The sequence below is a fragment of the Gymnoscopelus microlampas genome, assembly GCF_963454915.1.
Source record: "Gymnoscopelus microlampas genome assembly, chromosome: 9".
Taxonomy (NCBI): Eukaryota; Metazoa; Chordata; class Actinopteri; order Myctophiformes; family Myctophidae; genus Gymnoscopelus; species Gymnoscopelus microlampas.
In genome coordinates this window covers 17119865-17133667 of record NC_139946.1, presented here as the reverse complement: position 1 = coordinate 17133667, position 13803 = coordinate 17119865, and the positions used below count along the sequence as shown (strand labels likewise).

Sequence of the window (13803 nt, the reverse complement as noted above, 5' to 3'; positions counted from 1 at the left end):
AGACGAGTGAGTTCTTTGTCTGTGATATGAGAGCTGGTATAGTTATGTTTGTCTGAAAGCCCTATCTTGATTCCTCTCCTAGTATTTTAGTGAAGAGCTGCTGTTAATACAGTGCTGCCTTCAGCAGAATAGTATGTGTGTTGTTATTGTAACCGTTGGTAGACATACAATATGCAAAAAACTATATAATTTGAAACAGAACCATATCTTCAGTTGTCCTATTCCTTTTAATATTGTGCTGTGATGTTGCTGTGATGTATACGGTGATGTGGTTGTGATACACGATTCATGTTCTCCTATTTAAACTTGATTTGTTTAATCCTTTTATGTAATTGTGATGTGATGTTGCCATTACGTGACGTTGCCGTGATGTATGCTCTATTCGTGTTCTCCTACTTAACCTTGCTTTGTGTGTTAAACTTTGTATTTGGTTGCAAAGCCTAACATTGGTATGTATGGTGTACAGAAAATGTAATTTGCAGTGATGGTTATAATGTTATTACAACAGATCGCAAAGGTAGGGCGGGTGGTATTGTTATTTATGTTTTAAGTACATTTCATGTGTCTATTTCATTCCCTTTCAATTCCATGGCAATTTCAGTTGCTAGTACTGCACATCATGGTTGCACATACCACAATTACTACCATAGGTTGCTATAGGCCTCCTTCTGCCATCAGTGAAACACTCTCAAGTTTAACTGAGGTTCTAGCTGATCTGTGTAAATCTGTAATGACTGGTTTAGCGCTAAATCTCGAGAATTATACATTACATTTTGTGACTCCTTGAATTTAGCAAAACTCATTAATAGCCCTACCAGAATAAATCCATCAAAGCCAGACAGTGACATTCTATTAGACATCATGCTGACCAATATAGCTGTTGGGTTTTTTGGTGAAATGATATAAGGGACAAATGGACCATTGTACCAATGTTTGTGTGAAAGACGCTAAATTAACTAAATCACATGGGTTGACAGTCTTGAGGCTTTGTTTTAAACATAATGTAGACCGGGCCTTCTTATATGACCTAGTTAGAATAGGTTTGAATAGAATTTATCTTATTCACTGTTGATGACGTTGTTGAGTTTATTCTAACCATGTCATTTAAATCATTTCACTGGTGCACAATCGAATGTCTAATGAAGTTTTAACTAAAGTTTATTGACTGCCAACTGCCTTTAAAACAGTGCATAGTTGTCCCCTTGTACTTACGACTACCTAAAAAGCTAAGCGATTGGGGAAGGGCATCATAGAACAAGCACAGACACAAGCTTTTAAAATAGAACTGTTGTTTGAATAGAGACATTGTTATTAAACAACACATTGACTGCCAATGACGTGTTTTGACGCATGTGTGTTTTCAGTGTTTACGCTAGATGGCACTCTTCGCTAACCTATGAGTCACCATTTGACTCCCAGTGAAGCAGTGAAGCGGGAAATCACGCGAAAGCAAAAGAACAGTCACGTTCACTCCCATTCTAATGGCTTTAGAGAAATGCCCTTTTCAACAACCTACATTCAACTGCCAATAACTATGGAACAGATTATTGTGACGGCACGCTTTTTCCCCCCAATTCTGAGACTTGGCTACGTCTTTTAAAGCGATCGGTGGATGGATCGTTGTGAAGAATAATACTCTATGATTTTTCAAAGGTTAGAGAAGACGCTCTGAATCGCTGGCAAGGGCAGCTATAGACGATGTTTTACTCTGGCGGTTAATGAGTTAATCTAAAACCCATAATATTCCCAAATACAAGAGGTTATGTTTTTCTTTTAATTAAAGATTGTCCATGCTGGCATCAATTTACAATAACAATTGAGGCATTTAGCAGATATTCTTATCCATAGCGACTTACAAGTGCGAGATCGGAATAAGCACAGTAAGCATGAACTCTAGTCAAAAAACAAGTACAATTAATGCTCACATAAATAGAGTGAAAAGAGAACAGTGTAGCGCCTCAAAGAAAGTATACCAAGTAAACAATGAACATGCTATCTAAATCGCATTCTTATCTCTGCGTTCTGTGCTGTGATGCATTTAGTCCAAAATAATTCTCTCTGAATAATAGGTTGATTTGTCTCAAATCAATCTCTCCATCTCTGCAAGTAAGCCACACTACAGGTCCTACTCTCCGTCTCCAAAACCAAAATAATGCGTTCTGCAATAACCGTTTACTGCAATTCCTCCAATCTTTACCATAGTATATATGACACCCACATCCCCTCCTTCTCCCCCAGACAATCAACAGATCTTTTATAACAACCATTTTTAGTGGCCACAAGTCACAATATGAAAAGAAAGAATTTCCCAAGCATATTTCACCAGCAAAAATAATTAAAGAATATACAAATAATAACAAATTAATAAATAAACAAAATTGTACAAATAATAACAAATTAATAAATAAACTAAACGGTATTCAGAATCGGCCGATATGCAAGGTTAGGTAGCAGAAATCGTATCCGCAATTTGTACCTTCGGAACATCTCTAGTATTAATGCTGTAAACTGTGCAGTTGGATGTTTTAATTGTGTTTGATCTTCTTTTTCTGTTTGGGTAACTGTCGCACATTACTGTTGTTATCGTTCCTTGTTTTCGTCCTTTTTGTTTTTGTGTTTCGCTTTGCAGTGTATTTGTCACAACCAAAGAAGTTCTTCAGCATCTGATAGGCGTCCTCAGAACCACCAGGCTTCAGGATGCAGTTTCTGTAGGCCAAACCCACTTTAGGGTTCATGATTCCTTCCTGTTTGAAACGGGTGTAGAACATGTCCATGGAGAACACCGCACTCCACAGGTAGCCATAGTACTGGGCATCGTAGCCACCTGCCAGATGGCCAAAGGTAGCTGGCATGTTGGTCCCTTGAGAAGCAGGGACTCCCATGATCTCCTTGCTGAGCCTGGCATATTCCTCAGCCGGGTCCAAACCAGTCTGGGTGTGAAGAGCGTGGTCCACTTTAGCCAGGACCACATGCCTCAGTTTCAACAGGCTTGTGTTGGCACGGCGAGAATTAACGAGTTTGTCCAACAGGTCGTCGGGAATCGGAGCTCCTGTCTTGTAGTGTTTGGACATTCTCTGTAGCGATTCCTTCTCCCAAACCCAGTTCTCCAGCATCTGGGATGGAGCCTCCACAAAGTCCCTCTCCACATTGATTCCACTGAACATTGCGTAGTCAGTCTGAGCACAGACACAGTGCATGACATGACCAAACTCATGGAAGTACGTTGCCACCTCGTCATGCTGCAGGAGGGAGGGAGTGTCGGCCGTGGGTTTGCTGAAGTTGGCTACCATGGCGGAAACAGAGATCTGTCTGCTCCCATCAGACAGCAGACAGCCGGGCTGCAGGCCAAAGCAAGCTGCATGGCAGTACTTCCCCTCTCTGGGGAACAGGTCGAGGTAGAACTGTCCAACTTTCTGTCCAGAAGAGCGGTCAGTGACACAGTACAGTGTGACATCAGGATGCCACACGGGGGCGCTATCAACCAGGCTGAACGACAGGCCGAGCAGGTCCTGGTAGATATCCAGCAGACCCTGGGTCACAACCTCCATGGGGAAATATTCCTTCAACTGGTTGTGATCCACTGCATACTTGGTATTCTCCACCTGGTTCATAAAGTATTGAGTGTCCCACGCATACAGCTCTCCATTGAACTGCAGACCTCTCTTCTGACACTCCTTTTCCTTCAGTTTTAGGAGGATTGCTCTATTATTATCTCCTAGTGGCTTCATCTTACGAGCCAACTCCTCCAGGAAGATGGACACCTTCTTGCCAGATTTTGCCATGTTCATCTCCAGAACAAAGTCAGCGTGATTGTTGAAGCCCAGCAGAGTGCTCATCTGAGCACGTAGCTCCAACAACTCCTTCAAGATGGCAGAGTTCTCCTCTTTACAGCGCGAGTGAAAAGCTTCTTCCAGTTTCTTGCGTGTTTCAGTGACAAAGCAGTTCTTCATGGTGGGGTAATAGTGGGGGTACTTCAGAGTGATCATCAGCTTGTCTCCATCTACCTCCAGGGAACTCAGGAAGTCCTCCGGAAGACCGCCTAGTTCATCTCTGCTGAAGGTCAAACTGGTGGTGTCTTCATTCAGGTGTTTGTTGAAGTCGATGCATAGATTACTTAACTTAGTCTTAATGACCTTTATCTTGTCTTGTTTCTCTTTGGGGAGATGCAGTCCATTCCTTCTGCCCAGTTTAACCAGTCTCTCCATGTATCGCTTAGCCTCTGTTGTCAGACTGTCTGCATTCACCTTCTCCAGAGCTATAATCCTCTGGTAGACATCCTCTTTCATGCACATCTCCATGTAAAATTCAGACTGCTTCTTATATGCATCTGTGCTGGCGGTCCTCACCTCCTTACTGGGAGACACATACTGGGGGAAGAACAACATGTTCCTCTGGACACTGTACTCCACCTCCACATCAGCCAGAGCCTTCAGGGTGTTGTAGAAGGTCACACTGTCCAGGTCCAGGGAACCAATAGCATCGTACACCTTCTCGGTCTTGGCTATGAGCTCGACAGACATCTGCTGGATCTGTTCCGGGCTCATATCCCAGCGCAGGCGGTTCTCAGTGCAAACTCGAGTAGGGCTACTGAAAACCACCTCTCCTGTCTCCAGAGTCATTTTAGAGACCCCCTGTCCCCCTAGGACAGAATGTGTGAGAGGCTGTAAAGCTAGAATGCAGTCTAGTGACTACGTTTAGACAATTACTGTGTCTATGATATAAAGGATAGCTGTGATGTATACGTTACGTTGCTGTAATGTAGACATAGATACTATGGCACTGCAGAGCTCCATTGTCATCAATATGATGTCAGTTGAGAGGGGGGGTGTAGGTATCGGCGTCCCTGATTGGCCAACCCAACCAATCGCGTTTACGGATTTGTCAAGCTTTGCATCACGTTTGTGCCGTTGAACCAATAAAAATGTTAGCATATTTATCATAAAATGGAACACCACAGGTCCGTCTGTCTCCCTTTCACCGCACTGGGTAAGACAATGGGTACTCTGACACAAGTACAACAAGTTCCATGGGTATTGCATTAACGGGTGGGGCATGCATTCCCGACTTGCATTGTTCCCAAGTAGGCCGGTTCCCACATCGCCCATTGATTGTAACATCTAACGTTATTAGTACTGTGGTAACGAGTACCGCACTGGGTACTCTAACAACGGGTACAGCGAGTACTCTGACAACAGGTACAATGGGTATTATATAACCAGGTGGGGCATGCATACCCAGATTGCATCGTTCCCAACTTACATCGTTCCTGACTTACGTGGTCTCTGAGTAGGTCGGCGAACAAAGGGCAGTAATATAATTATAATATATAACTTCAATTGACATCAGTCATTTTCATATTTGGCCACAGCAGTGGGGGACACCCATATTTGGAAAGTGCAGAAACGAGTAGTTGTGGTCTTAATGCTTTTTAACCTTTTTTTCCTGAAGGAAGGACAAATATGCATTGGCCGCAATGTTTGAGAGAGAGAGAGGGAGAGGGAGAGGGAGGAAGAGAGAGAGAGAGAGAGAGAGAGAGAGAGTGAGAGTGGGAGGGAGGAATAGAGAAACAGTTGGCTAAAATAAGGTAGCAGCATGTGTCAGCCAATTACACTTACTGTACCAACCGTCCCAGCTCTGATGGAAACTGAATACCACCCAGTAGACAGAGTGTGAAGAACATAACAAACAAAAGACAGTAGACCAAACATTTCACCCAGCACAGATGCTTGCTCATCCAGCCACTCTGAAGCAGTAGTAACGGTTGGTGGAACAGTTGGTACAAGTTCCATTTGACTTTAACCACATGAATCTTTGTGAGATCTACAAGCTTTGTGAGCTTGTAGATCTGCTATGTTCGGCGATCTAAAGAGATTTAGAGGGGAAAAGGAGGCCTAGCACTGAGCCCCCGGGGACACCCGTCAACAAAATATATATAGGGTTTTACTGACTAAAATAGACTTCAACAAGCACCAATGTATGAAAGCAATAACTAAAAACTTTCCTTGGATGAGACTCTGAACTCCGTGACTGCTCAATAACCATATTCACGCAATGATTAATGTCCACTGACTAGGCCCACTGTAGAATTTAGTTGACTAAAAGCTTTTAGTCTATACTAAAACTAGACTAAAACTAAAATATTCCACATGACTAGAATATGACTAAAACGGTGAATACTGTTTGGTTTTATGACTACGACTAACTCAAAATAAGCTGTCAAAATTAACACTTCTGTTGGTTTGTGTGCAAAAAACAGAAGTGAAAGTTCTGTGTGTAGGCCTACTGCAAAACTCCTCCGTCCACTCAGCATTAACCACTAAAATGTCTTCTAAAAGAAACCAAATGGTAAAAATATATATTTACACTAGTGCCCAGTCCACTGATAGGATATATAACGGCTGACATCTGCATTTGAAAGTGGAACCATCTGTGGCCTTGCAAGGCCAAGGAACAAATGGCATGAATGGAAAATTATCGTTGTCTCGCTGGTCAGCTAAATATAAAAGGTTCTGTCCATCTGATCCTGATCCAGTGTGTCTGCTTGGCCAAGTTATTCTGAGTAAGCGTTATGTCTGTGATATTGTTGCTGTCGGGCAGAAACCTTGTATGTCCAAAACCATTTCCGAAATGGGAAAAAAGGATCTGTGTTCCCATACTGTAGATCTAATGTAGTTCTTTAGTCACAAGCTCTTGTTAATACTTTGCATTGGTTAAATATGCTAAAACCCACAGATTTTAACCACTTTCAACCCAACATTCCTATTTCTCTTTTTCAATATAGGCGAAAAGTTAAAGAAAAAGGGAAAGTTCATACTTTTTTTAAATATTGGGAAAATAGCAGATCTACAAGCTCACAACACATTGCGATACGACAAGTTATTTGCTTGTAGAACGGCTATTTTCACTATTTTTGCATGACACTCTCATAGGACTAAGTTTAAAATAGGGCATACATTTATGAGAAAAAAACATTAAAAGGTGAAATATGGAGGTTTCAGTCCCACAGCAACGATATAAGAGATATAAACACCATGTTCCACAGGTGCATTTCCTGGATGAGAGGGGACCCTAATTATTTTCAGACCCATCCTTTGCAGTGTTATATCACAGATGCTTGGCAAATCTTGTCCAGAGATTTTACATTTATCATCAACTTTTACTCCCGTATTACGTTATTTCCTGTCATCGGCTGAGCAGTTTCCATTCCACACTGTTGTAAAGAATGTGAGAGCACTCTATCACGGCTCTGTGAAAATCACAAATCCCTGCCTTTGATACCTTAAAACTTCTTGAGTTGTGGGTGACCCGATAGCCAAGTAGTTAGGGTGCATACCTGGGTACAAAATGCCAATCAAGTCCCTGGTGACTCTCGCTTTTCAATTGTGCTTTCTGCACAATATGGCTCCCATTTAAGAGAAGAAGACAATGGTAGTCCCCTGGAATTTGAAGCTTTTTTTTTCTCTCTCAACAGCTTGATCGTGTTGTTTTTGCACAAGTCTACAACCTTCTCCTTGGTTTTGTAGAAGTTTTGGGCTATGTTGAGATGAGCACACCACTCAACTAGTGAGGAGACTTCTACTGAGCTGTTTCATCATTACAGGAGATCAGACCCTTCACATCTGCAAATGTGAAGATTTTGTGAATCAGAATGAGACATGCAGTCATTAGTAAAGAATACAGGAGAGGCGACAGTCAGATAGCGCAACACTGGGAAGCACCAGTGGGCATGCCATTGACTATGATAACTTATTTTAACTGCTTCTGATGTATTGGTCAAACAGTCAAAGATCAAGTTACAGTTCCATGAGTTGTTTATGCAGCCTTGCTGAAATAATCATTATTAGAACTAAAATCAATAAATGGGACTTGTGCCTCAAGGTGCAGCAGGATGGATTCTATTCAAAATGATACAGCATCTTCTATAACCTATATTTCCCCGTAAGGGGAATTGAATGCTAGTTTCTCATACATCTTCATAGTCAATGCCACAGGTCTGTAATCATTTAGGTAGGTAGGTAGGTAGGTAGGTAGGTAGGTAGGGAGGTACTGTAGCTAGGTTGGTAGGTATAGAGGTACAGTAGGCAAAGAAAAACTACCTATCTATCCCTACCTATTAGGTAGGGTAGCTTCATTCATCCCCAAGGGGAAATTGAGGCATTACATCTGCTCTTATCATCAAAAAAACGAAGAAGAAGAGAGAGACATCTAATCAAAACATTATAATAAACATCTAAAATAGGCATTTAAGAAATAGACAACCTGCAGTACACTATTCAAAGACAGTCCAAAAACTAAAACCATTCCAGTGGATTGATTTTAACATCCCCCAGCCTGATCATGCCAGTTGCATAGCATTATTGCGGCAGGCAGATGTTTTCTTTTTTTAACAGCCACATTAATACAATTACAAAATCAGTCAATTACTACTATCACCTTAAGAATATCAAGGCTTATGTCTCAGCAAGGTGCCCCTAAAATCAATCAGATGACTGTACTTGATTCAATCAGATCACTCAGTTCTTAGATCTTTATAGTGGCTCCCTGTCTGTCAAATAATTTACACATTTATTTAGTGGTATTACTAATACCACTGTTGGTTTTTTAAAGCATTGAATGGTTTAGGGCCAAAATATACAGTATTTCTGATGTTGTGCTATATAATGTACCATCCATACCTCTGAGGTGGTCTGGGACAGGTCTGCTTCATGTCCCGATAATCAGAACAAAAATTACGTGGAGAAGCAGTGTTCAGTTTTTATGCATCTGGAACAAACTCCCAGAAAACTGGGTCTGAAAAAACTCTTAGTTCTTTTAAATCAACTATGTTTTATTGAGTTTGTTTTTATCAGTCTTCTTCACTGTAGTTTTACTCTATTTTGTACTTATTTTTATGTTTTATATTAAAACATCCTTTTGTGTTTATTTTGCTCTGTGCCTTCATGCTTAATGTTTTGTGTAAAACAATTTGAATTGCCTTGCTGTTGAAATGTGCTATACAAATAAACTTGCCTTCCTTTGCCTATAAAATATCAATGTATTGTACAGTTCTGTCATTTTAGCGTTTGTTACGGAACAAGGGGTCATCAGCTTTGAGATTAGTGGGACACCAAACTCAGTAGCCTATGTGTGTTCTGTCTGCCTGTAATTAAGACAATTCTCTGCCTAGAGTGCTTTTTCTCCTGAAAATGAAAAACATCTTCCACCCCCGACAATGGTACAGGCAGGGTATATCTCCACTTCAGCCAGGAACTTCGTCTCAGTGTCAAGCAACAGGCGGCCTGTGGGCCAAAATTGGCAACACCTGCGATATCTGGCCCGGCAAATCATTTTGTAAATAATTTACAATACGTGACAGTCCCACATACAGGCTAGTGATTCTCAAAGTGGGGTCGTGGACCCCCAGCGGTCCTTGAGGGGCTTCCAGGGTTACTTTACTGATAGTTTGGAACTAAATGGACCCTTTAAGGTCTGTAACCGAGAGTATACTAAATTACATTTTCTTAATTGCAAGCAGACAGTGTTTCTCTAAAATTGGCTTTTGCCTTCTTAACTGCCTGTTCAAACGTACACTTTGCAATTTTGTGTTGGTCTACGTCCCCACTGTGAAATGCTTTCTTTCACCAAGTATAGCATTTTAATTTCCCTGCTAAACCATGGTTTGTTGTTGTTTCCTCCAGGTCGAAAGCCTGTTTTCACTTTTGTATGCACACTCTCTGCCCAAATTTTTCAATTAACCAAATGGTGGCGCTATAAAAGGGCCCTTCACATTCTGGCCTATAACTCTTATAGGCCACGCCCATTTCTGCCTTGTAGAGGATGCATATACAGTACTTTAAACTAAATGGATACTGTATATGAGGTCACTGTATCTGAATGTTCATCTAAATCGAGACCACTTGTGGTGTTTATTAGCCTTTAAACTACTCTAACCCCACATGATCCATGAAGGCATGAAATACTTTCCGTTCCTGACATACAAAACAAAATAACCCTGTGTCACACTATGTAAAGACATCCCAAATCACAAGGATTGTAAAAAGAAAGCAGTGAGGCATCTGTGATTTAAGAAACAACAACAAAAAACACGTATACTTATTCTGCTAAAATTATTTAGAATACAAAACATTTACGTGATTATTCAAATGGTAGTTTGAATAAATTGGATAAAAAATTAAAAAACGGTCATTTGAATAATCAAACGGTAGTTTGAATAATAACCAAATAACAAGATTTTGAGCAGGATCTCCTTGTTGGTCAGTAGGAATACACTAAGAACACTAGCTCTGGAGCACTCAACCAATGTCATTTTGACTATGCATGCACCTCATGGTAGGCCTACTCTAGCATCACAAAGGCATTAAAAACAAAGCTTCAGATCTCTGAAACAAACTGGTCAGGTTACTACTTGGCCTCACACCTAGAACTCACCTATTCACATATTATGTTGTGTCTTTAAATGTCTTGATGAATTGAAAACACAGGACCACAATAGAAACAAGCCCTTAGGGCTTTTGGTGTTTTTTGTGTTATCCTTTTAGCATCATTGTATAATCGTACGACTGTACTAATTGCAACCAATTTTGAATTATGTATAAAAGAGGATTGAAATATACGTTATGTGATGAAAGAGCATCCTATAAACCTTAATTTCTTTACCACAGTCTTGAGACGTCAAAGGGCAGCTGTTTTACTATTTTTTTGCTGATTTTCCAGCCGCTTGTGTTAGTGTTATCCTTAAGATTTCATATGATTTTCTTTGTCTGAAGACAATAATAGTAGAACTCTTGTCTACATGCGTGACATTCAAAACCAGCCAAATAAGGTGCGTGGCTTCAAGATTTATCCCAGCTGTTTTTCATTCCAACTGGGATTCTGCTGGGCTGATCTACCAGTAAATCATTAGGATTCTCACTGTGTTTTCTATCTGGCCGTTCTGTTCTCTCAAACCCACTGTGCTTCTAAAAGCCTAAATGACATGCATTTTGGGTCTTTGGTTGGGAACATTTGGTTACATACTGTACACACACGATACCAATCAGACAGAGCTCCGTCCTTCATACTGAGTGCATCTGTAAGAACCCATCTTCCCATTACCTTGTGGATATTGAGCGTTCCTGTAATTTGGTGGTGTGGTGTTGAAAATGACCGCTGTGTCTGTTGCCATGAGTCATGAATGGGTTTTTTGGTCACTGATTGCTGTAATTGACTTCCCTCTCTGCCCCCAAAAATGAAAGAAGCTCCTTACAGTAATTTGCCCATTACATACTTGTGTTTGTGTGCGCGCGTGCGTGCGTGCGTGCGTGTGTGTGTACACATGTGTGAGTATCTGTGTACAACAGAACTGTGTTTTGTATCTTATGGGAGAATGTGGACAAAACAAATGCTATTTTGTTATTCTCTCCAATCCCTTGAAGGCAGAAATCCAATTTTGGGGGCAGTAAATAAGTTGTATGACTGACAGAGATGATAAGTGAAGGAGATGAAAGTGAAAAAAGACTGAATAACATACTGAATAAAAGACTCAATAACCAACTTGTCACTTGTTGACGGTTCAAGTAACTTTATTTTCAAGATGAACACCAATCTACCAAGGAACAAAGGTTTGCAATTGTATTAACTGTTAACCCTACATTCCTTTCCTTGCTTCTCTCCCCAGGGCTATTGTGTATTATAGGTTTATTGAGCCTATAATGTGAGACATATGGAGGCAAGGACCTTATGCAGAAAAGAAAAGAAAATATTAAATGCTTGTGCTTTTTATTGATTCCGTTTTCTGTCTTCCTTCTCTTTCATAATATCTTCCTTGTGGGTTCACTCACTAACTGGAACTCTCCCAAGTGAGCTGTTTTGCATCCGCACTCAGCGCTTCCCGTCCCCAAGAGTCCTTCCCCCCTTGTCTTCCGGGCAGAGATGAAGAATAGTGGTGGGTGTACCAATATTCTTTTCACAGTTAAGAGAAAAATATCCTAGAAAATATGTTACAAAATATGCCAGTGGCTTTCTCACTGTTCAATAGAAAGATACGGCCATGGCCATAATCTCTGAAATGTAACGCATATTAAACTAAGACACCACCATGTGAAGCTTCACACACAACTTAAAAATGTGTAGTTCAATCTATAAATTCAAGAAATGTTTTTAAAGATAATATAGTAGATAAATATAAAACTTCATTAATCCATCAAATATTATTACTATGTGAAACGTCCACATTTTTGTCTTTGTTTTTGTCTTTTGTGTCGATGTTTTGCCATTGTTTACGTTTTATGTATGTTATAAGGTAAAAAGGTTAGGCGTAGGCTTCAGCCTACACCTTTTCGGTCCATGTGTTGTTTTTGTACTGTTAGTTGTGACTGACTCATGTACATGGTTTAAGACCGAAATAAAACCATTCATTCATTCACACTCATGATGACTAAGCTACAATAAAATGACATGTGCCTCAATATTTACGGGAACCACTAACCAAATAACAGGATGCACAGTATCTGAAGTCTACCTCGAGAGCACATGGAAACAGTGATAGACTGCTGATGCAAATCCAAGTCATCTGGCTCTAATCTCTAATTAAACGTAATCAACTTCTTTATTTACCATATTTGATGTTTTCTTTCTCCGACTGCAAAGTTACACTCTAATGTTAAAACCGTTTCTATGCCCATAAGAGATGCGACAGGCCTGTGTTCATGTCCATGATGTTGATTACATTTTATAAAATATGTTTTATTGTAATGAAAAGCTGAAGAGGAGAAGAGGTAGGCCAAAGAGGAGGTTTATGGATGTGGTGAGAGACGAAATGCAGGTGACATTCACAGAGGAAGACGCAGAAAACAGAACCAGGTGGAAACTGATGATCCGCTGTGGTGACTCCGATGGGATTTAGCCGAAACAAAAAAGAATTGCAATGACAACTGTATTTAGGAACTTTTGGTTTCTTATCTAAGTTTGCTAAAGATTCGAATGGCATCAGAATTAGCCTCAGAGACAGACTTTACATAATCTGGCATAATACTAAACAGTGACTTTTTACTTGGGTTGCAGAACTAGTGTTCTACTGGATTTTTACTAATAATGGTGTTGTTTAACCTTTCAAATCAGTAGTAAAGACAGTGATGGTTAATAATACAAATGTTGCAAGCTCAAGGCATAGTGATGTGAGGTGTTGTGAGTGAGCTTGTACATCTGCTATTTTCAAAAAGATTTACACATTTTGAAAGCTTGTGAAATGGGACATTTTGCATAATGAGTAGCTACTTACTGAACTGGTACTTTATACTGTATATTAATGCCAATACTTGTGTAGGCTACTTTTCCTCAAGTAAATTGTTGAATACAGGACTTTAACTTGTAATTGTATGTATTTCTACACTGTAGTATTGCTACTTTTACGAAAGTAAAACATCTGAGTAGGCCTACTTCTTCCACCACTGGATTCACACTACTGTTACTGCACTTTTAGTGATGGCCCTCTATTATTGCAAACCTTGTTCTGTTCACCTAAGCTGGAAAGGACAGATTTGAGTCTCATTGTGATTCCATGTTTTGTTTATTCTGTTTAAACAATAAGGCTCTTTGTTTAGAATTTAGAGCTATCTTATCTATCTACCATCTATTTGTTTGTCTATCTGTCTCATCCAAGAGTCTGATTCAATCAATTCTTGCTCATCCATTGTTGTCCCACTCGTCTGTAAAATGGTAAATAGACAACATTCACAGAACAGAACACAGACTCCAGTCTAGAGAGCAGTGGTGGAAAGTAAGTACATTTACTCAAGTACTGTACTTATAACTAACAATTTTGAG

The 13803-nt window shown here is 40.1% G+C and overlaps 1 protein-coding gene across 1 annotated transcript; it reads right to left on the bottom strand.

Annotated features, from left to right (window-relative positions):
• Window positions 1-2525: 2525 nt before the first annotated feature.
• Window positions 2526-4619, bottom strand: LOC311051422 (thimet oligopeptidase-like; the record flags this gene model as incomplete). The annotated part of the gene is made up of 1 exon (XM_084065988.1): window positions 2526-4619. The coding sequence occupies one exon, from the start codon at window positions 4617-4619 to the stop codon at window positions 2526-2528; it is 2094 nt and encodes a 697-aa protein (XP_083922114.1).
• Window positions 4620-13803: the final 9184 nt, after the last annotated feature.